Raw genomic sequence first — 22,232 nt, 5'->3', positions numbered from 1 at the left:
GGTGCTAGGTCTGGGGGCCTGGCGGATGGGCTGTGCTGGTTTGGGTGAGCAACAGAGCAGGTAGGCTTCAATGTCTGCCCCAGGAGGAGTCAGCCGAGCCAGGGCCAGTCTGGGGGTTACTGAGGCTGGAAGGAGGAAATGGGAACCAGGCTTGGGAGGAAGATTCAGGCCCTCTGGCAAATGAGTGACAGAGCCAGGCCAACAGGTCTATTTCCAGAACTATACTGTGCTGTCAGGGGAGCCAAGTGCCCAGGAGCTGCACCTCCTCTGAAGAAATGGCCTTGTTCCAGGCAGCAGAACTGCCGTGGGAAGTCGGGAAAGGCTGGGTGAAGTGCTGGGCCCTCTGAAGGCGAATGTGCTGGCAAGAGAGATTTGGGATCTGCTAAGGTGCTTCTCCTGGCTTCCCTGCATCCCAGGGCGGGCACATTCTGATTCAGAGAGCGTGAGGAGGCTGGCCTGCTGTGATGCAAATTGCAGCCTGGAGGCTCTGGCTGGAGAGGCTCAGCTAAAGGTCAGGAAATTGTTGATGATGCAAATCAAGTAGGAAACCAAACCCAGCCCCAGGGGTGAGGAGGGAAAACCTTGGCAGAAGCTGGGGTGCAGGGGAGGCCAGCATGGGGGAAGGGCAAGGAGGACACTACAGTAGGGGTAAGCGGGGGTGGGGGGTGGGGAGGGTGGCTGGTGTTGTCCCCAGGGAATGGGTTGCTACTTCTGCTCCTGTGAACCTCCTCCCCACCTCCCCTGCAGCATGGCTGGTCACAGGCACGCAGTCGCCTGCTGGGAAACTTCAGGTGTCTGACTGTCCTCACAGACCTTGCCGGCACCCGTCCCCTGGAGGAGGTGGCCTCTGTGTAGACAGACAGGTTGCTGGGCTGGACCAAGAATAGGAAGCCTGTCCCCAGTGGGAGGTTCAGATGCCCTGCCTCCTGGTGCTGGAAGGCTCAAGCTGACACTGGGCCAGATGCTGAGAAGTGCCACCAATGTTCTGTGCTCTGACCCTGCTGAGTTCCTGCGGATTTGCTGAGGGTGCTACGGACAACCGTGGGGAAGCAGCCCTTGTGGTGCTGCCCCTAGCCCTGCTGTTTGCAAGGATCCTAGAAGGATGCTTGGGCCACCACAGGCAGGGACAGAAAATGCACTGTGCTGGCTCTGTGCCTGTCACGTGTGTGCTTGTGTCTTTGGACTTTTCACACAAGTCAGCTGTGATCAATCCTGCCACTTGGCACAACTTCTCTGAGGCCTCCAATTTAGCATCTTAAAACGGAGCTTAAATTAAAATGTATGAAAGACTTGCATAGTGTCTGGCACTAAGTAATATTCAAAAATGCTTCTGTTCATTCCACTACCCAGCTACGATGTTTTGAGACTTGAGAAATCTACCTGGGGCTTGAGAGAAGGAGACTTCAGCCAACCTCTGGGGTGGTGGGCATCCCAACTTCCGAGAATAGCAGACAGAGCACGCTGTGTGGTCAGGACCCCCTCAATCTGCTGGAGGCTGAGCGTCTGGGTGCTTCGGGCCAGCCTCCAGCCAGTGCCCCCCGAGGCCTGACATCTCGGCCACCCTCACGGGAATTCTCCAGCCCCACTGCAGCCACAGGCCACAGAGCAGCGCTGGCCTGCTGGACGTCAAGTCATGGCTGGGGGGTTTGCCTTCCACCTCTAGATAGCCAGGTAGCATGTGACTGCTTTCTGAGTGGCATGAAGTATAGATAAAACCAACTTTCTGGGTTTTAAGTTATAAACAAGCAGTGCAGTACGTCTAACCCTCTAATCATAGCCCGCTGGCTGCCCAGGACTGAGACAAGCAAACACCCATCCATTTCCCGGGAGGGCAGCTCCAATCCTGACTTCGCCTTTGAAACTGACAGCCCACGAGAACCCCTTCTTTATTTTTGTTTCCAACTACAGCTAGCACTTTCAGAATCAAGTTCGCTATGGAAGTGGGCTGTGCCTCATCTTTGCACTCACACTCTGATACAGCTTGTCTCCTCCAAATCTCATGTTGAAATGTTGGGGGTGCGGCCAGTGGGAGGTGTCTGGGTCATGGGAGCTGACCTCTCATGAAGGGCTTGGTGCTGTCCTTGCAGTAATAGGGGTAATGAGTGGGTTCTCATTCTATCAGTTCACGTGAGACCTAGTTATTTAAAAAAGCCTGGAACACGACCCCCTGCCCATACTCTCTTTCTCACCATGTGACATGTCTGCTCCCCTCCCCTGCCTTCAGCCAAGAATAAAAGCCTCCTGAGGCCTCACCAGAAGCCAAGCAGATGCTAGTGCCATGCTCATACAGTCTGCAGAACCATGAGCCAGATCAACCTCTTTTCTTCATAAATGATGCAGGCTCAGTTATTCCTTGACAGTAACACAAAACAGATGAACACAGACTCCCAATGTGGTGTACTTCTGGGAGGATCAGCTCTCAGGCCCAGCCCCAGGATGAGAGCCGGCTCCTCGGTTTCACCACCCTCACACGCTCACAACTGTGGAACGAACGAGACTCACTAGGACCTGTTTTTAAGGTCAGTTCAGCAACACGGGCCACGTGAAGTCCCTGTAAGTCCTTGTGAAAGACGGCCAGGAGACGGAAAGGTGGAGCAGATGAGACAGAGCAGGTACCCCAGGAGCAGGTGCAGCTGCTGGGGCCTGGTGGGAAGAGGTCTTTGGATTCTAGTTCCGCTGATTTTCACACTTGGGCTATAACTAGCTTAGAGTTCCAGTCAACAAGGGGCGAGGAGAAGGCAGTATCTGACACGCAGGACTGTTTCCTGACAACAAAAGGACTCCTGCTCATCTTCTGGGATGTTAGGACATGTGTAGGAAACAAGTCCAACAGAGCCAGCGCGGCAGAGCCTAGCAGCAGAGCGGCCCTGCCCCAGGCCCTGCGGAAGCTGCACGAATGCTAAGCCCAGCTCTGCGGCTCGGCTGTCCTATTGCCTTGGGACATTCCAGGTTAGGGAAGGAGGACCCCAGGTTTTTGAGTTGCTAATTTATAACAAGTGCAGTCAGAGCCCACTGTCAGCCCTGTTGGCTACAGGTGGGGCAAAGGTAGGTCCCTGAAGCTACCACAGAGCGAGGGAAGATACCCTGTCAGGTTACCGTTTCCGAAAGGATCACAGCCTCCGACTGCTGCACGGAAATGTCGGTGGGTTTAAATTCTTTCTCAAATATCTCTTGATGTTTGCTGTTCCTTTTTTCCTTCTTCTTGTCCTTCTTCTCCTTCTCCAGGTCATCCTTGTCCAGCTTGTCCTGGGACCTGGAGTGCATTTTCTTTGGCAGGAGAGGCTCCAGAGCAAACCTAAAGGAAAGGTCAATGATGTCTTAATAGGAGAGCAATTGCTTTCCACCCCACAGACACGTGTAAAGTCACTCACAATCCATCGAAGACATTTACAAGGAAAGCAATGATTTAAAAGGGAGGCCAAGGGCGACTTCAGATACACAGTCACCAGATGCAAGGACTGTGTTTCAATCCCAACACGGACAACTGTGAAAAAGATAGAACACTTAGCACGATAGGGCAAATGTGAAGTCTGACCGGATATTTGATGATGACATTAAGGAATTGTTCATTTACGATGGGAGGATGGTATTTAGGGTATATTTCAAAAGGGGAACCCTTGTCTTTTAGAGATTTATATAGAAATATTCTGTGTATTTTTTAATGGGGAAAAATGGACATCAATGCAAAGAAACATCTGCTACCTTAATCCTGACCAAGGCTCTATGATTACAGATAGACGGTTGTTTCCAGGTGAAAGCACTTTGCATGGCTCGGTCAGAAGCAAGCCAGGGCCAGCTCACAGGTGCTTGGAGATGCCCTGAGGTTTCCAGCTGGCAACTGAGCTGGAGACAGAAGACCTGCATTCTAGCTCTGCCACTTGTGGGTGACTCTTGATGTCCTCACAACCTCTGGCAGCTGTTTCACTTATAAAAGGGTATGAAGACACCACCACCCTTCTGCCTACCCCACAGTTGCTGTAAAAACACATTCGTGGTTACGCCATGGAGTAAATGAATCTTAGGCTAGTTTCTAAGGCATGTACCAAAAGGTTAGTGTGCACGCACATCCACACACGATTGTGATTTGTCACTCCAACACAAGATTGGCATGTCCATCCTGTTTCTGGTCCTAGAAGTCTTATCAGGAGGTGGAAGAAACTGATCCAATTCTAAGACTGGAGTCTCATCCCTAGAAGCTCCTGCTGTGAAGAGGAGTCAGGAGAGGCGGTTGAACGGATGAAGGCATGGGCCGGCCTGAAAAACCATATAGCATAACTCACATGGAAGGCAGGGCTGTTACTAGGATCTTACATTTTCAAAATATAACCTGCTCTTTGGAGCTCTGAGTCCTCACAGCAACTTCCAAACCTGACTTCCTTGACTGCCTGGAGAAGAAATTGGCTTTTTCAAGGGGAGCATGATTTCAAGAGAAGAAAATTTAGCCAGCCAGTCATATTTTCATCCTAGCTCTAGTTTCTCTTACATGTATTTCTGCATGGGACACTTGGAAGAAAGCCACTGTTCTCATTAAGAAGGCCATTGCAGGGCCGGATGCGGTGGCTCATGCCTGTAATCCCAGCACTTGGGGAGGCTGAGGCGGGTGGATCATTTGAGCTCAGGAGTTCGAGACCAGCCTGACCAACATGACGAGATCCTGTCTCTACAAAACATACAAAAGTTAGCCAGCCATGGGGGTGTGCACCTATAGCCCCACCTAATCAGGAGGCTGAGGTGGTAGGATGGCTTGAGCCTGGGAGGCAGAAATTGCAGTGAACCGAGATTGTGCCATCGCAGAGCCTGAGTCACAGAGTCAGATCCTGTCTCAAAAAAAAAAAAAAAAAAAAAAAAAAGACAGCCATTGCAACAATCTTGCTCCCCATTGATGTGCTCACTGGAAGGCCACTGCAACAATCTTGCTCCCCATTGATGTGCTCACTGGACGGCCATTGCAACAATCTTACTCCCCACTGATGTGCTCACTGTTGATTTCCAGGTTGTGTGTCCCATAGTGGGGAGTCAACTGAACCAGGAAGGGAAGGATCATTTGCAAAACTGCGCTGAAATCCGCTGAAGATGCAGACTGCCCAGAGCAAGAAGCACCACCTACTCTTTGCTTCTCCCATCTAATGTGGCTGTGCAGTAGGATGTGCTGCAGGAATATACACTATGTAAACAGTAATGGTATTAAATCTAAGCACTTCATCAATAGCTGTTAACGTCTCCATAAGACAGATAACAGGATATGATGTGCCTCTGAATGGAAGAACATACAAGTACCTATGAAGTCATCCCTAAATCAAATCTGAATCTGATCAAATCGCTAGATTCAATTACCAATATGCAGGGAATATGGAGAATCGAGACACGAATTAAACAATGCGATAGGGCACGCTATCAGCAAAGCCCTGATGGTGGGGACCACGACAGGATATGCAACCTAGGATTTCCCACAGATAAATTACAAGGGAGAAAAGGGGACTGAAAGAGACCTAAAGAGATAATATCCACCAAGTGCGAGGTGCAAGGTGGGGACCTTATTTGGATTTTGCTTTAAACAAACTAAAAAAAAGACATGACAATGGAAAATTAACACTAATATATTATTATAATAATATGGAATTCCTGTCAATAGTTTTGGTGTGAAATAAACTATATTACTCTAGTTTATATAATATAACCTAGTTATGGTTTTAAAAAAGAGTTCATACCTTTTAGAAATTCATATTGAAATAGCTATAGATAAAATGATTGATATTTGAGATCTGCTGGAAAATATGATTGATACAGACTGAAAAAAAAAAGATTAGTTAAAACCCAATAATTGTCAAGACTGGCTGTGGGGCATGGGGGCCTCATTATACTATTCAGCCCACTTTGTATATATCGGAAATTTTTCTTTTTTTCTGAGACAGAGTCTCACTCTGTTGCCCAGGCTGAAATGCAGGGTGCAATCACGGCTCACTACAGCCTCAACCTCCCCAGGCTCAGGTGATCCTCCCACCTCAGCCTCCCAAGGAGCTGAGACTACAGGCATGCACCACCACACCCAGCTAATTTTTATATTTTTTGTAGAGATGGGGTTTTGTTACATTGCCCAGGCTGGTCTTCAACTCCAGGGCTCAAGCAATCCACCTGCCTCAGCCTCCCAAAGTGCTGGGATTTTAGGCATGAGCCACTGGACTCAGCTTTGAAATTCTTCTATAATGAAATGTTTAAAAAATAAAAAATGATTGATAAAATATACCAGTATTGACTTAGATCATTAAGGCATTTGGGGACATCTGGACTTTTCGCACTGGATCTATGATACATCCATAACCATTAGGTGTGAAATATTATATCTATTATAAGCAACAACCAAACATTTCATGATTTTATTCTAGGTTTAGCAGAACTTGAGATAATGTAGGTAAGAAAAGGATTAGTAGATGCTGTTTAGCTCAGGGAGAAGACCCTGGTTGTGAAATCCTAATGCTTATACAAAGAACCCAGAGAAAGGCAGGTGGAGTTCTAAATTTTCACATTATGAGAAGCAACTGCCTACAGGATGAACTTTATTCTGCACATAACCTGTGACATTTGAGACCAAAGCCTCATTTTCTCCACATTAGTTAGCTAGCAAAGGGTGGTAACCCCAAGAATGAACACAAATCTGGACTGTAATAAAGATGCCTTCCAGTTAAAGGTTAAACAAATGCCTTCTGGGGAAGAGCTGGCAGCCCGAGTTCACATGTGCAATTCACTGCTCTTTTATCTAAAACCTCCCCATCAATTTCCACCCTAACCCCTATGTTCCTAGAAATATAAAAACCTTTCCCTAACTAGCTTGGGGATTTTCTCGGGGAGAAGTTGAATTAAATTTCTTTAGCAATCTTGCTGTAAGTGACAAGCACACATGATTTAAATACCTCTAAATTGAGAATTTCCATATGGACTTGGCCTTATAAATATCAGATGCTGATAAAAATTACTGTTAAGAAAAACTGTGGGGATAGTTTGCAATTATCCATCGGGCACATCAGTCGTTGGCAACAAAGGGCAGTCAGAGTTAAGCCGACCCTTGGGGGCCTCTGGAAGTTTGTGTCTGTGTGTTGAAGGGGCCAGATGCCAGCGGGTTTGATGGGGTGATGGATTGTAAACCAAATGGGATTGGACACACAAACTGTGCAAATCGGCAGTAAAACAATGAGAGGTTCTTCTGTGTTGTTGAAATTGCATGCAACATTTTTTTCTTTTTGGAGAAGAACAAACTTTACATGCTTGCCACTCATAAATACAAAAAAATACCAATATTGCAGTTCTCTTTGCAATAATCTGAGCTAATGCAAGAGCCACAGTGTGTGCTCAATAAATGTTAACTATTGGGTACTCAAGAGCAAAAATGCATCTCCGAAGTGGCCTTGTAGAAAGAAGGTGGCCCATGGGTACTTAGAATAGTCAAAATCATAGTGATAGAAAGTGGACATTGGCCGGGCGTGGTGACTCACAACTGTAATCCCAGCACTTTGGGAGGCCGAGGTGGGCAGATCACGAGGTCGGGAGATCGAGACCATCCTGGCTAACACGGTGAAACCCCGTCTCTACTAAAAATACAAAGAATTAGCCAGGCATGGTGGCAGGTGCCTGTAGTCCCAGGCTACTTGGGAAGCTGAGGCAAAATAATTGCTTGAACCTGGGAGGCGGAGGTCGCTGTGAGCCGAGATTGTGCCAGTACAGTCAGCCTGGAGAGGGGGACTCCTCTCAAAAAAAAAAAAAGAAAGTAGACATTGTCAGGGTGTCAGGGGTGGGGGGAAAGGAGAATGCGAAGTTAGTGTTTAATCGGTATGGGGGGTAAAATGTGGGGAATTGTTAAGTGGGTACAGAGTTTCAGTCTGGCAAGATTAGAGTTCTGGAGGTGGACGGTGGTGATGGCTGCACAGCAATGTGAACCTACTGAATCCCACCGAACTGTTCACTTTAAAATGGTTATGATCGCTTGAGCCTGGGAAGTGGAGGCTGCAGTGAGCTGTGATTCCACCACTGCACTCCAGCCTGGGTGGCAGAGTGAGAGTCTGCCTCAAAAACAAAATTTTTAAAAAGGATAATATGCCTTTTATTTTCCAGAGGTGTCCTAAAAAGTAGGGACAGATGGTCATTCTCAGAAGCACTCACTTAAACACCATTTCCCTTTAAAAGGTAATAAACCTCACCAGAAACAAAAATAAACAAAAAATTTGCTCTCCAAAAAAATGAAGAAGGGAGGAAAAAAAAAAGAAGGTGGCCCAGCCATCCATCATGAAAGCCTGACTCTGTGACAGTTGGCTTGGCAGAATGGTGTCACGGGTAGACAGTGCAGGTTGTGTCATGCTCAGACCACACCAGCTCCTGCCTGGGCATGACCGTGGAGGTGAACAGGAGATGAAAAGTACAAAGTGCTTGGCCAGCAGGGAATGCACCTTGCTTCTTCCCAGGGGTGTCCAATCTTTTGGCTTCCCTGAGTCACTTTAGAAGAATTGTCTTGGGCCACACATGAAATACACTAATACTAACAATAGCTGATGAGCTATATATATATATATATAAAAAGTCACAAAAACAATCTCATACTGTTTTAAGGGAGTTTATGGATTGGTGTTGGGCCACATTCAAAGCCATCCTGGGCTGCATGTGGGCCGTGGGTTGGACGAGCCTGTTCAAAGCCGTGCTGAAGAGGACTGAACACTCACTGAGGTTCTAAATTAGATGAAACCCTTACCCAAAGTGGTACCCAAAGAGAGGATGTTTTTCTCAACAACTCACAAGACCTCAAAGTAATATTGGTCAGAAAGTCTCGGAGGGTCCCAGTTTCAAAGATAATTTTGATGGACACAAAATCCTCAGTTGTAAGAAAATAAACCCAGGGCCCTGGGTGGCTCCTTCCAGATCCCCCAAGCCCTCGCTGCTCAGCCCAGCCCTGCTGTGAGCTTGACTCACCCGTCGGAGCCTGGCCTGGAAGGGGTGCTGTCCGATGAGAGGGAAGAGACAGAGGCCACAGACAGCGGCCGGGATGAGGAAGGCATCGTGAAGGACCGCACCATGGACCGGGGGCGGCTGCCTCTTCTATCGTCCAGACTTGAGGGCTGAGAGCGAGAAAGAGAGAGAGAAGGAGACTTGTTTGATGCCTGTGCCCGCCATGGTCAGACTCCTGAGACAAAGTGATCTTAGCAGTGTGGAATCGAGACCATCATCGTTTAGACTTCTGTAAACAGTACCTGTTCTTGTTCTGAGTGGAAGACAAAAACAATGATTATTTTGGAGTATTTTAAAACCTAACCCAATACTGTGAAAGCATCGGAAGGAACCTTCTTAGCCTTTTAATACTCAATGCAGTTTTCTTCAAAGACCGCAATGTGTCAATACATTCCAAAGCCACAGGAGAATGTGCCGACCAGAAAGTTTAATGTAGAGTAACACCTAGCGAGTGATTAAAGAGTCTTTCGATCTTTAGATGAATTTTGTATATCTCTGCATGTTGATAGACTATACAGGCCATCAAAATGCATGAATCCATAATGACTGACCTCCTGTAGACAAAAATAAGATGCTCCTGCTGCCTAATTAAAAGTATGTTTCCTTTCTGCAAGTGACTGATGCCGTGGAGTAGATGAAACCACCGCTGAAGTTGCTAAAGCTTCTCCCACGTGCTAGGTAGTGAACTAGTGATGCATTGTGCCAAAAAAAAAAAAAAAAAAAAAAAAAAGATCTCTAGACGGACTTTTCCATCTTCTTCTTGACATATTACTGAAACAAGTGTCCTTGAAATATAGCGTGTGTCAACATCCAATTAGCTAGAAAATTCTAGTGTACCTGTACCCCGAGCCAGATGTTGGCACATCTGGGACTGCAGCTGCTGCACAAGGACTTTCCTTTAACCTGAGGATGTGGAAACTAAATTTCTGTAGGGCACTTCCTCTCTGTGTGGCATTGACTTCCCCATGCTGCAGCCCCACCCCGCCCATCTCATTCAGCCAATCACCTACCGAAGACCTGCTGTAGACCATGGTTCCAGCCCTCTGAGGCCAGAAGCGGTAGATTACAGGTAATATTCATATAACACCACTTCACCATCTGAAAAGTGGGCCTTTCTTAAATATGTGATCCCAAATAAAACAGCATTTGATGTGTAAACGATCTCTTCAATAATAAAAACTTCAAAATCGTAAAAGGGCACGAATTGGCCCCCATTTTCTGCACATTTTCTGTAAAGCAGTGGTCCCCAACTTTTTTGGCACCGGGAACCGGTTTCATGGAAAACAGACAGTTTTTCCACAGACTGGCAGGGGGTGGTTTCAGGATGAAACTGTTCCACCTCAGATCATCAGGCATTAGATTCTCATAAGGAGTGTGCAACCCAGATCCCTCACATGCACAGTTCACAATGGGGTTCATACTCCCCCGAGAATCTAATGCCGCCGCTGATCTGACAGGTGGCAGAGCTCAAACAGTAATGTTCCCTCACCCGCCGCGCACCTCCAGCTGTGGGCCCAGTTCCTAACAGGCCACAGACTGGTACCAGTCCATTGCCTGGGGGCTGGGGCCCCCTGCTGCAAAGGACCAGGTAAGCATTTTAGGTTTGTGTGGTAGTCTCTGTGGAAACTACCACACGCCGGCACGACAGCACAAAAGCAGCCACAGACAATACAGAAATGAATGAGCATGGCCCGCCTGCCAACAAAACTTTATTTACACAACCAGGCCGGGGGCCACAGTTTGCGGACCACTGGCTCTGAGTGATGTGCAGCTGGGATTTGCCAGCAGAGAGGAGCTGGTCAGTCTTGGACTGACCAGGCACCAGTGATGGTGCCAGGGGATAGCTCCATGGAGATGTCCATTGTAATTACTCTGCCTTTAGAAGAAACTAAAAGGGAAATGGTTCCTTGGGGATTATCCCCAATTGTGAAAACCTTACCCTATACTTAATCTCAGAAGGTGACCTCAGGTTTTGGCTGAGATGTGTGAGTATGGATTTCAAGGAATAAAGGAAGGGGGCTGGCAGGAGGATGACTCCCGCCAAGGAAGGACAGAGGGTACTCTCGGGGTCCCATATTTGCAGGGCACTCCCTGGGTGCAACCATGGATTCTACTGGGCGGTCTGCCTCATAATTCCTTCTTGATTGAGCAGAGCCTCTAGAAATCAAGACCTCAGGGCTTTACTTTTGTTCCATCTGATGCCATTAGAGTCTCACCCAGTCCTGGCAGGTGTGACTCCAGGGCCAGACACTGACTGAAAGCAGGGCTGGTGGGTAGGAGTTGGGGATATTGGAACTAGGCTAGAATTGTGGCCCTGGCACTGACAGTGTGACCCTCCATAAAACCCGGAGCCACTCCGAGCCTCAGCTTCCTCCTGAGCACACAGGGAACAGTCCTTCCCGTCCAGAGGGCCAGCGTTAGGACTAAATGAAATGATGCCAGGGACACCCACAGGGCTCGCTACCCTGATGGCTGCTGCTGTCTTCACAGCCTAAGCAAACTCTCATTCCAGTTCTCTGACCGGAGCGACCCCCGGCCCTGCCTAGTGACCCTGAGTTTTACATCGCTGTCTCCCTCCCAGCTGAGTTGTAACGTCCCACCTTGAGCCAGCCACAGGCGTTTACTGCCCAGAATCTTGGATGGGAATGGGCTGGGTTGAGGGGGTCGGCTGAACTTAATCACAGGGACCAGTGCTGTGCGAGCAAGGGAGAGAAGCAGGCACACTTCATCGTGATCTGGAATGTCCCTTTCCAGATGCTATACAAATGCCAGTTACAGCCTGAAATCCCACAGAGGGTGACACACTGTCCCTTGCGGAGGGCAGGCTGGGGAGGAGGGGCTGGGGGCGCGGGCAGGAGATGGGCAGGCCCAGCAGGGAGGGTGCAAGTGTGGTGTTAGAATCTTGGCCGGCCCTCAGAGGCCACAAGACTGAAGGACACAGCTGCACCATCAGCTCTGCGTCTGAAACAGAACCCTGGTCCCTGGCTGTTCTTGTAGGCCATGCCATACTGCTTCTCTTCCCCATGGAACTCTAGCACATGGAACAGGTGAAGCTTAATGCTCCTGCTGAGGCTTCCCAGTCAACACCCCTCCCAGCAGCCTCTGAGGAACCCCGGGGTCCCACGGATCCCAGTTAAGAGAACTACTGGGATGGGTCCCCCTGGCAGCTGTGGAGGGAAGGCGAGAGGAGAAATCCTGGAAGCTGGGGGCCAGGTCAGGGGCCAACTGTGATGGCAAAGATGGTGGGGTGAACCCCAGCACCACCAGGGGATACCGCGGCTAGAACTAACTTGAGGGAGGAAGGGTGACTGCTGGGTCTCTCCCGGGTCTGGGTGGCCAGTGGGTGTTGTGACAGTAGGTGGGGAGGTAAGAGGGGGACAGTGGCATGTTGGGGTTATGGCTCTCCATGGTGTTTGGAGTGATGAGGTGGACGGGAGTAGAGAGTGCAGAACCAGGGTCAATTACCCTGCTCCTAATCGGACTTGAAGAGGTAGATGAAGATTTGGTAAGAAACCTAAAGCTCTTTTTCACAAGCCTGAAGGCCAACACACATGCCTCCTGCACGCTGTAGGCCGGTGAGGGTGCGGGGGTCAATGCTGAACCTGGTGCTGTGGGCCGGTGAGGGCACGGGGCTCAATGTCAAACGTGGTGCTGTGGGCCGGTGAGGGCACGGGGCTCAATGTTGAACGTGGAAGATGCTCATGGGCTCATCCCCAGGGCCCTGCACGCCTCGCTCCCTAAAGGTCAGGAGAAGCTGAGCTGCAGAGCTGTCATCCAGGGAATGGCAGCTCCTTGGAGCCCCAGGACTGGAAAGATGAAAGCCAAGGCAGAGTGGCAGAGGGGCCTGGGTATCGAGAAGTCGGAGGGCGTCCACATCTTCTCTTTCAATGGCTTAAGCTGGCTCAGAAACATTGACAAAATGGTTTACCTCTTTTCTATGGGATTATTTTTAAATTTTAAAATCCATCTTTTTGCAAACAGGGTGATACTAGATGGCTTTTCAAAGTGCTCTAAGATGCTTGCAAGTTTCCAAAGTAGGTAAGACAGGAAAGGCACACCCCAGACTGCTTTTTATTGCCACATTTCTCGTGGAAGGACAGGGGGACCTGCCAGTCCCCTTGCCTGCTCAAAGGATGCTTGCAGAGCCTGCTGTTGGGGTCGAAGGATGGAGCAGGACTCTGCAAGGTGGGCCCAGGGAACAAAGTATCCCAGGGTGGAAAATGCAACCTTCATTCTGGAAAAGCCTCCCACCCCTAGGAGGGGTGCCCCAGCTGGGGCTACAGAGAAGGGTGGGGAGTTTGCTGGAGACGGTGCTGTCTCACGATGTGCTGGAAATAAGCTCCAGCCAAGGACACACAGCACCCCAATCCACACGGCACCCCAATCCACACGGCACCCCAATCCACACGGCACCCCAGTCCACACGGCACCCCAATCCACACGGCACCCCAGTCCACACGGCACCCCAATCCACACGGCACCCCAATCCACACGGCACCGCAGTCCACACGGCACCTTACCTTCCTGCCCTTGCTTTCTCCACCTGTGCCCAAAGCAAGAACACTCAGAACTCATGAACCGTGGCAGAGAAAGGGATGTGCAGGATGTCTGGTGAGCCAGACAGCTTTCTGTGATTTTGAAATATACATTAAATGACTGAGAAAAGAGGAAGTTTTTCACTTAGGAAAAAAATGTCAAGATTTCACAAGTGTTTGTTTCTTAGAAAGAATACAGGCATCAACTTTCCATGTGCCGTGACGCACTCCGAAACGCTTCTTGCCACTCAGCTCTGATTGTAATGAGTTGCAGGCTCTGAAGCTATCAAGCACTACTCTAGCATCCTGACTTGCACAAAGGGTCCTCCAGCCCAGCCTTGAAGGAGAGCGCCTTGATTGCCATGCCTGTTCACCTGCAGCAGCTCACGCGGGGCTGGCAGTTCTAGACTCCCACTTGCTGAGTTTGCAACCTCAGAGCAGCAGTTGTGTTATGTTGGCTTTGTTGGGTTCAAGCCCTGCTGGGCCTGGGACCTCTCATCTGATGGACACCAGGCCCTAGGCTTGGAGGCAACAAGGTTCAGTCATGCCCGGCAGAGGTGGGGAGACTGGGAGGGCATGCAGTGTGATCACAGCCAAATTACCTTCTCTCAGGTGTTGTCCAGGTCCCATATGCATTTCCTACCATGTGGGAAAGAGGCGTAGAAGCTCTGTGGTGCCAAATGTTAGCCCCTGGAGTAGGGGCTAAAAGCACAGACCCGGGAGGTACATGGATGGGGCTTGAACTATGGGTCTGCCATGTGCTAGGGTGTAACTAGTTACCTTCCCATGTCCCCATTTCCTTGACTGTAAAATGGGGATGACTGCAGTGCCTGCTTCACAGAGTATGCCTGCTTCACACAGCAGATTAAGCAACTGAGTATCTATATAGCACTTAGGAAGGTCCCTGGCATGTGGGAAGCAGTAAATTAGTGTTTGCTTATTGAGATCAATGTGTGAAGGAAAAGAGGGTTTAACAGAGAGCAGCTGCGAACTTCAGGGACTGGTGGACAGGCCGCCCTGGGCCAAGAAAAAAGCCAAAATGGCACACCCCACTTGACACCTGGTCTTCAAGGAGCAGAGGAAAGTGCTGTATGTTATCTGGGAGAGGCAGTGCGACTTCCCACAGCTCGTCTTCCTTTTGCAGGGGAGTTGAAGCCCTGTGCACACCCCCTCAGTGCCAGCAGGCATGGAATTCCAGTAGACAGAAGAGAGCTTCCTGCTTCTCTGTGCCACACTGCCCCCCATCCCTGAACAGTGGGGAGTGGGGACCCTTTGCTGTGCCTGGGCAGACAGTGTAGGCCCCGCAAAGCTCCCAGAGGCTGAGGAAAGATGGAAGCAGCACTCTGAGCTGCAGGGCAGGGCAGCACTCTGACTCACGGTGCCTGGCTTTGCCCCCACATCTGCTAAGGCATGGCTCCTGGGGACGGTCTCAAGTGGGCTGTAAGACTTGAACTGTAAGGCTTTTGCATCATTAAAACTCACAAGCTGCTCTCCACCCTGCTCCTGATGCCAGCCTCTCCTCCGAAACCTTCCATAAACTCATTGCCAAAGCTCAGTTCTGCCCTTCATCCCAAGCAGAGCCTCCTGCCCCAGCCTGGCATCCCTCGTTCTTGGAGGTTGGATGCCTTTCCATGTCTACTCCGAATTTTCTTTTCTGCCCAAAGCATGCCTGTGTCTGCACTGGCCCCTGGCCTGCCATTCAAACGCCTGCCTCTCAGCCTTTGTTGAGGAAGTTCCTTTCTCCAGGCAGTGTCTTCCTGATCTCCTCCCCTGACCACATCTGGCTTATCCTCCTTGGTCTAGATCAATTACCCCTTCCTACAACAGGTAAATCTTTGCTAATAATTTCACACTCCAGACATCCGTCACTTCTCCCCTGATGGCCATGATCCTCCGACATCAACTTTGGGCTGGGCCACCTCTGTCACGGGCCATGATGAGTGCTGTTGCCCTGTGGATGACCGAACCCTTTGTGTGTATTATATGACTGTAGGTGTGCACTGTCAACCAGCTGAGTTGCCTGGGCGCTGTGAGATTTCTCCATTGCTCTACAACAATAAGGTTGGACCGTGTTCACAGCAGGTGAGGGGGCATTTGGCTATCAAGGAAATTCATGAATGTTTATTCGCCCTGGCATTTCCGGTTATTGAAAGGAGGTTGCGGAGCTGCTGGTAGACAGACTGCTCAAGGGGGCTGAGCTCCCTCACATCCCACTTCCTAAGCAGGCACCATGTGCACATGTGAGTTCCTCTGCTCTGGGAGCTTGTCCTAGTTCAACAGTGGGATGCCCAGACACCCACTCTCCTGCAGTACTACCCATACGACCCTCTTACCATGATTCGGACGCCATACTCTTTCTCCACTTTTTCCTTCAGCTGTTTGAAACAGGCCTCCATCCTCTCGTGGAACGGCCTCAGTGCCTCCGTGACTTTGTCTCCATGGATTCTGATCCCTTCGGCCAGAAAAGGAATCTGGAAAATACAGAGGTTGACATTCCTTATTTCTTGGATAATGATCTAGGAGGAGCCACGCACACCTGGGGAAAGGGGAACTGGCAAAATGATCTGCTTTGGTTTCCAAATCAAACCAGTGGATTCAATTCACCAGCAGGCACATTACCACCAAAGACCAGAATGGTTACATGAAAACCATTCGTGTTCTGAATTGACTGTGTCCAGTGTGGTGCGCCCTACACCATGGCTACTCAATCAATTTCCCAGAATAGACTTTTTTTTTCTTTGAGACGGAGTCTCGCTCTGTCTCCCAGGCTGGAGTGCCCTGGCGCAATCTCGGCTCACTGCAAGCTCCGCCTCCTGGGTTCATGCCATTCTCCTGCCTCAGCCTCCTGAGTAGCTGGGACTACAGGCGCCCGCCACCTCGCCCGGCTAATTTTTTTGTATTTTTTAGTAGAGATGGGGTTTCACCGTGTTAGCCAGGATGGTCTCGATCTTCTGACCTCGTGATCCGCCCGTCTCGGCCTCCCAAAGTGCTGGGATTACAGGCTTGAGCCACCGCGCCCGGCCCAGAATAGACTTAATCTGTGCTTTTCAGTTGAGTTTGGGAAGAGCTGCACCTCGAATTTGTTTAGATGTAACTTGTTCTGTTAGCAAAGGGTCATGTCAGAGTGCAAACATTTTTTAGCTAAGAATATTGCCGTTATGAGAACCCTATTCCAAAAGGTAATTACATGTGATCTATAGTCCTGAAAAGTATTCCTTTTTTGGAAGGGAAAACCAAATTTATTCTTCTTTAAAACTAAAAATAATCGCTTCTCTGCCGACACTGCTGTCACAAAATATCCATGCCAACACTTCACTTCCGAGAGTGGAGATGAAGCTGACCTTTAAAAACGTTCTAAGAGAGACATTTTCATTCTCCCAGCTGCAGAGACCCACCAGAGTTGCTGCTGTTGGGGGCGGGAGAAGCAAAAGTCTTCCTTTACGTCCCTGGTCTCCGCTTCCCGCCAGGGCTCGGACTCAGTTAGACATTCTTCCATGTAATCAAGCTAAGAGGCTTCCTCTCAATAATTTATAATTAAATCAAAATACTGATTAAAAACAGATTTTCCTAATAGGACAGAACACCAATCTAAATGAGCAGATTTATTAGTATGAACGATAATAAGTACACAATTGAATTTCATGTGAGCAAATTCAAGAAATCTTATCAAGATGAATCAACGCATCAAATGTATTTGGTTACCATTTATAGCACGCAGCTGTTGCCTCTCTTGATGCTCCAGGAAAGGAGGGAGTAGCAGTGCTCTCCTCACTCACAGCCCTCCTAGCCTGCTTTGAGGTTGCACCGACACAAAAGTTTGTTTTGTTGACAGCTGGGCCCAAACGCTAGGCACACGTCAGGCCTTTCTGGCCAGTTATCACCGAAACGACAGCATGCGGGAGAGATTTCAAAATACATGGGTTGTTTTAATATTCCCTATGAATTACTTGTGCAGATGGCAGCTTCCCCGGGGCTAGCCGCAGTTTACTCAGGGCCAGCAGTAGAAAATGCTCACTGTCAGCCTTCTGCCTCCTGAGTTCCGCCTTGGGGGATGACGCAGGCAGACTGGGACAACTTTTGGCGGGATGTCGAATGTGTTGTGTCTCTCTCTGGATGCAAAGGCAGGGATGTGTGGAGGCGCTGTGGCAAGGTGAAAGCACAGGCACCCTAGATACTAAAAGCATTTCTGATTTAGGGTGGGCCTTTCTCAGACTATAAAATGTAACCTAGTTTCTGAGTTTTGCTATTGTTGGTGTTGATGGTGGTGTGATAAAACTCTTAATTGGTCAGATTCTTTCTGTCAAAGAAGGTTCTTGCTAGATGACAGTTAAGACCATTTGCTTTAGGTCACTGGTGCTGCTCGAACTGCAATTTGACAGGTGAAATTTAGAAGGTGTGAGAATTCATGACTCTCAACAGTTCCTGACACTGATGGGAAATAACCTTCTTAGAGGACAGACCTGGTCCCGTTTTATGTCTACGTGGGGCTGAACTGCAGGTGTGATTCTAAATGAAAGAAGGTAAGAGGATGCCCTGAGTAAACACATTCCAACGCACAAGGCACTTAACATACAGATAGACCGAGGGTCTTAAATGGTCTCTGGAGACCCTGTAGTTCAGTGGGTTCCACTCTGGCTAAGCATCAGAGTGTCTCGGGCAGATTCCTGAACCCTACCTCCAGATCCCTGATTTGCTGTAGGCAGATCCCAGGAATCTGCATTCGTAAAGAGCTTCTCAGAGCCCAGAGCTGGGAGAGCACTTTCCCTAAGTCACACCTCTAGCTGATCAAAGCGAGCTTGCTGCCTGCGCTATAAAGGCGCCCTCCTGATGGGCCGTATTTGAAGTCTGCTCCTGTCTGTCCCCTGCGCAGATTCATGCCCTGAAAGCAGCGCAGAACATCTGGAAGCCTTGCTCAGTGCTCCAGGAGCACCACCCCTGGACACAACAGTCATGCTTGTCATCAGCTGGGGATGATGGCTGAGTTCAGCCTTTCATCTTTGTACTTTTCAAAAGAGAAATACGTACACATCACAGTAGTTTAATATGGGACTGTATGGATTTATCTTTGGATACTCGGCAGGGATGCTCCACAATGACAGCTGTGTATGGGGAAAGATGGAACTGTGCCTTTGAGAAAGGGACTCATGACCTGGTGCCAGCTGCGAACCTAGAGGAGGCACCTCGCAGCGTGCACCCTGACTGCAACCTCCATCCAGCGAGGAGCAGGTCAGCCCATCCTCTGTTTCTGAGTTAGCAAGCAGGGCTGAGGAGGAGCTGTCTGGGACGTAGTAACCAACCTTCACAAACCACTGTGGGCATTGGAGCTGTGCTTATTATACATCGGTGATGAAAACTCTGCACATGAGTCCTGGGGCTCCCAGGAGAAAAGCCTCACTCTGCCCTGACAGAGTTTCAGGAAAAAACCAAACCAGATGAACTAATACACAAAAAGAGAACAAAGCATTCTGATAAACTCAAACTTCTTATTTTTAATGAACATATGACTCAGCTGCCAATACCAAGACATGGGTTTTCCAAACATTTGCAAATGAATGCAAAATCACAGGTGATGTTTGCAATATGCATTTTTCACCACTCTTTGATACAACGAAGTTACTAGAAAACTGATTCTTTTAACTTTCCTGTGACCTGCTTTAACATTCATCCTTTAATACAGTTATTAGGAATGATGACACGGTGCTGACATAAAGCTGCTCTCTGGGGAACAAATTATTTTCCTCTGTAGGACTTGAAACTCTTAAAATCCAATTTGCTGTAAAAGCTTACAGGAAAAAAAAAAAATCAATAGAACTTTTGCAGACCAAACTAGTTTTTGTATAGCAATAGTTTTATAGCCTGCAGAGGAATTTTGAATTTCGTACCCTTTAGTACAAAATCTACAACATTTGAAATGGAAGCATTCACAATTTTAAACTCCCACGTTTTTAGTGACAGAGGGACACTGTCTACATGAGGCTTACATTCCATGCAAAGAAGCCACAGTTGGCCAACAATGTCCCTTTCAGTCAAACTCTGAGGACTTTCAAAACCATAATTCCAAATGCAGATTTCAAATGCAGACAGATTTGTGACAGTCTGATTTCTTCCCTCTTAATTTTTGTTTATATATACACATAAATAAAACTTCTCACTCATTAAAACGGCTATTATTTAAAAGACAAACAGGCCAGGAGCGCTGGCTCACACCTGTAATCCCAGCACTTTGGGAGGCTGAGGCCGGCGGATGAGAGCAAGAAATCGAGACCATCCTGGCCAACATTGTCTACTCTACTCTACTGAAAATACAAAAATTAGTTGAGCATGATGGTGCACGCCTATAGTCTCAGCTACTCGGGAGGCTGAGACAGGAGAATCGCTTGAACCTGGGAGGCGGAGGTTGCAGTGAGCCAAGATCTCACGCCACTGCACTCCATCCTGGTGACAGAGCGAGACTGCATCTCAAAAAAAAAAAAAAAAAAGACAAAATAACAAGTCTTGTTGGGGGTGCAAAGAAGTTGGAATCATGCATTACTGCTGATGGGAATGTCAAATAGTGCTGCGACTGTAGAAGAGTTTGGCAGTTTCACAAAAAATAAACACAGAATACCACATGAGCCAGCAAGTCTAAATTTGGGTGTATACCCCAAACCATGGGAGTATTGAAAGCAGGGACTTGCGCAGGTATTTGTACACCCACATTCACAGCAGCATTGTTCACACCAGCCAAAAGGTAGAAACAACCCACATGTTGTTCCTCGACAGATCCGTGGAGAAACACATTGTGGTCCAGCACTATAATGGAGTATTACTCAGCCTTAAAAAGGAATTAAGTTCCGACACACGCTACAACATGGATGAACCTGGAAGACATTCTGCTAAGAGAAACAAGCCAGACAAATAAGGACCAGTGTTACACAATTCCACTCATATAAGGTATCTAGAGTAGGCAAATTCATAGAGACACAAAGTAGAATGGTGGTGACCAGGAGCTGGGTGGAGGGAGGAATGGGGAAGTTGTTCAATGGGTACAGAGTTGGAGCTTTGCAAGACGACAAGGCTTTGGAGATGGACGGTGGTGGTGCTGGTTGTACAACAACAATGCGAATGTACTTATTGCCTCTGAACTGGACACTTAAAAATGTTTGAGATGGGAAATTTTGTTATTTACATTTTATCACAATTATTTATAACATATATATATAAAACATATATTATGTTTGTATAACAATATAAGTACTTAGAATTATAAAAATCCAACCCGTCCTATACATCTAAACACAAATTTAAAAGGACTCGTATCTTGGCTCACAACCAAAGCTCAGCCTTGCTCCACTCTGAGATGTCTCGTTGGCCAATGTGCTGACAGCAGAGAAACCACTAAGAGGAGGCCCCGCTGGGATGCCAGAATAAAAATGCTCACAGTGGCCTGGTGCAGTGGCTCATGCCTGTAATCCCAGCACTTAGGGAGGCCAAGGCAGGCGGATCACCTGAGGTCAGGAGTTCAAGACCAGCCTGGCCAACATGGCAAAACCCCATCTTCACTACAAATACAAAAAAAATGAGCCGGGCATGGTGGCACACACCTGTAGTCCCAGCTACTAGGAAGGCTAAGGCAGGAGAATCACTTGAACCCCAGAGGAGGAGGTTGCAGTGACCTGAGATCATGCCACTGCACTCCAGCCTGGGCAACAGAGCGAGACTTCATCTCCAGAACAAACAAACAAACAAACAAACAAACAAACAAACCTGCTCACAGTGAAGTCTCATAAGAGGAACAGCCTTGCCTTGTTCTTTTTTTTTTGTTTGTTTTTGACAGTTTTGCTCTTGTCACTCAGGCTGGAGTGCAGCGGCATGATCTCGGCTCACTGCAACCTCTGCCTCCCGGGTTCAATCGATTCTCCTGCCTCAGCCTCCCAAGTAGCTGGGATTACAGGCATGCGCCACCACGCCTGGTGAATTTTGTATCTTGCCCTGTTCTGGACTGAGTACAGATCAACTGCACAGCATCTCTGGGCCTCGACTGGGAGCCTAGGACCCCAGCTTAGCAAAGTGGCCTGAGCTATGACACCCAGTCCAAACCCATGCAGGCCTTTGCCTCCACCTCCCTCAACTCTCTTTACACAGTGTGGCGAGACCTCAGGGACAGCAGCCTCCTCGCCTCCCACATGAGAAACGGAGGCCTAAAGTGGCAGTGGCCTAAAGCAGCAGAGCAGGCAGGTGCCGGCCAAGTGCCTGTAAGTACGGGCTCTTGATGACCCCTACACTTCAGGCTCAGGAAGGCTCTGAGAAGCAAAGACACATCTGCTAGGTTCTGACACTGAACCCAAGGCACCCAGAGTCTTGAACCCCTTTCAAGACGATGGCCCTCTGGGAAAGGCTCCAGAGGCTTCAGGAGCATGAGCAGAACAGTGAAATAACATGCACAACTTCAGCTGGGAAAACACAAATGAGGACACGCACCACTGCCAGAGGTGCACGAACAGGGAGAGGGTGCACCGCAGCTTCTGACCTACGTGCGTTTCACAGGGACTGCACTGGCCCGAGCGCCTTTCCTGGCATAGGCTAGAGCTCAAGGCTTCATGGCACTGAGCTCACCTCAATGTTCTATCAATACAGACAGAGAAAGAGTTTTCCAGCAGCTGGCAGAAATGACCAAGGGGAGGAAAGAGACCTTGTTCCTTTGCAAGAGATGATTTTCTGGGTGTTCAA

General features: G+C 48.7%; 1 protein-coding gene across 2 annotated transcripts in view; it reads right to left on the bottom strand.

Annotated features, from left to right (window-relative positions):
- The window catches only part of DOCK1 (dedicator of cytokinesis 1), a 549,533-nt gene that overhangs the window by 9,696 nt on the left and 517,605 nt on the right, over positions 1-22,232 (bottom strand). For both annotated transcript variants that reach the window (XM_077945604.1, XM_077945605.1), the window contains exons 47-49: positions 15,857-15,994; positions 8,953-9,098; positions 3,097-3,295 (exon numbers count right to left, since the gene is read on the bottom strand). In XM_077945604.1, the coding sequence (XP_077801730.1) occupies positions 3,097-3,295; positions 8,953-9,098; positions 15,857-15,994 (483 nt within the window). The remainder of the gene's footprint in view (positions 1-3,096; positions 3,296-8,952; positions 9,099-15,856; positions 15,995-22,232) is intronic.

The sequence above is a fragment of the Macaca mulatta genome, chromosome 9 (genome assembly GCF_049350105.2).
Source record: "Macaca mulatta isolate MMU2019108-1 chromosome 9, T2T-MMU8v2.0, whole genome shotgun sequence".
Classification (NCBI taxonomy): domain Eukaryota; kingdom Metazoa; phylum Chordata; class Mammalia; order Primates; family Cercopithecidae; genus Macaca; species Macaca mulatta.
This window is presented reverse-complemented; position numbering and strand designations above follow the sequence as displayed.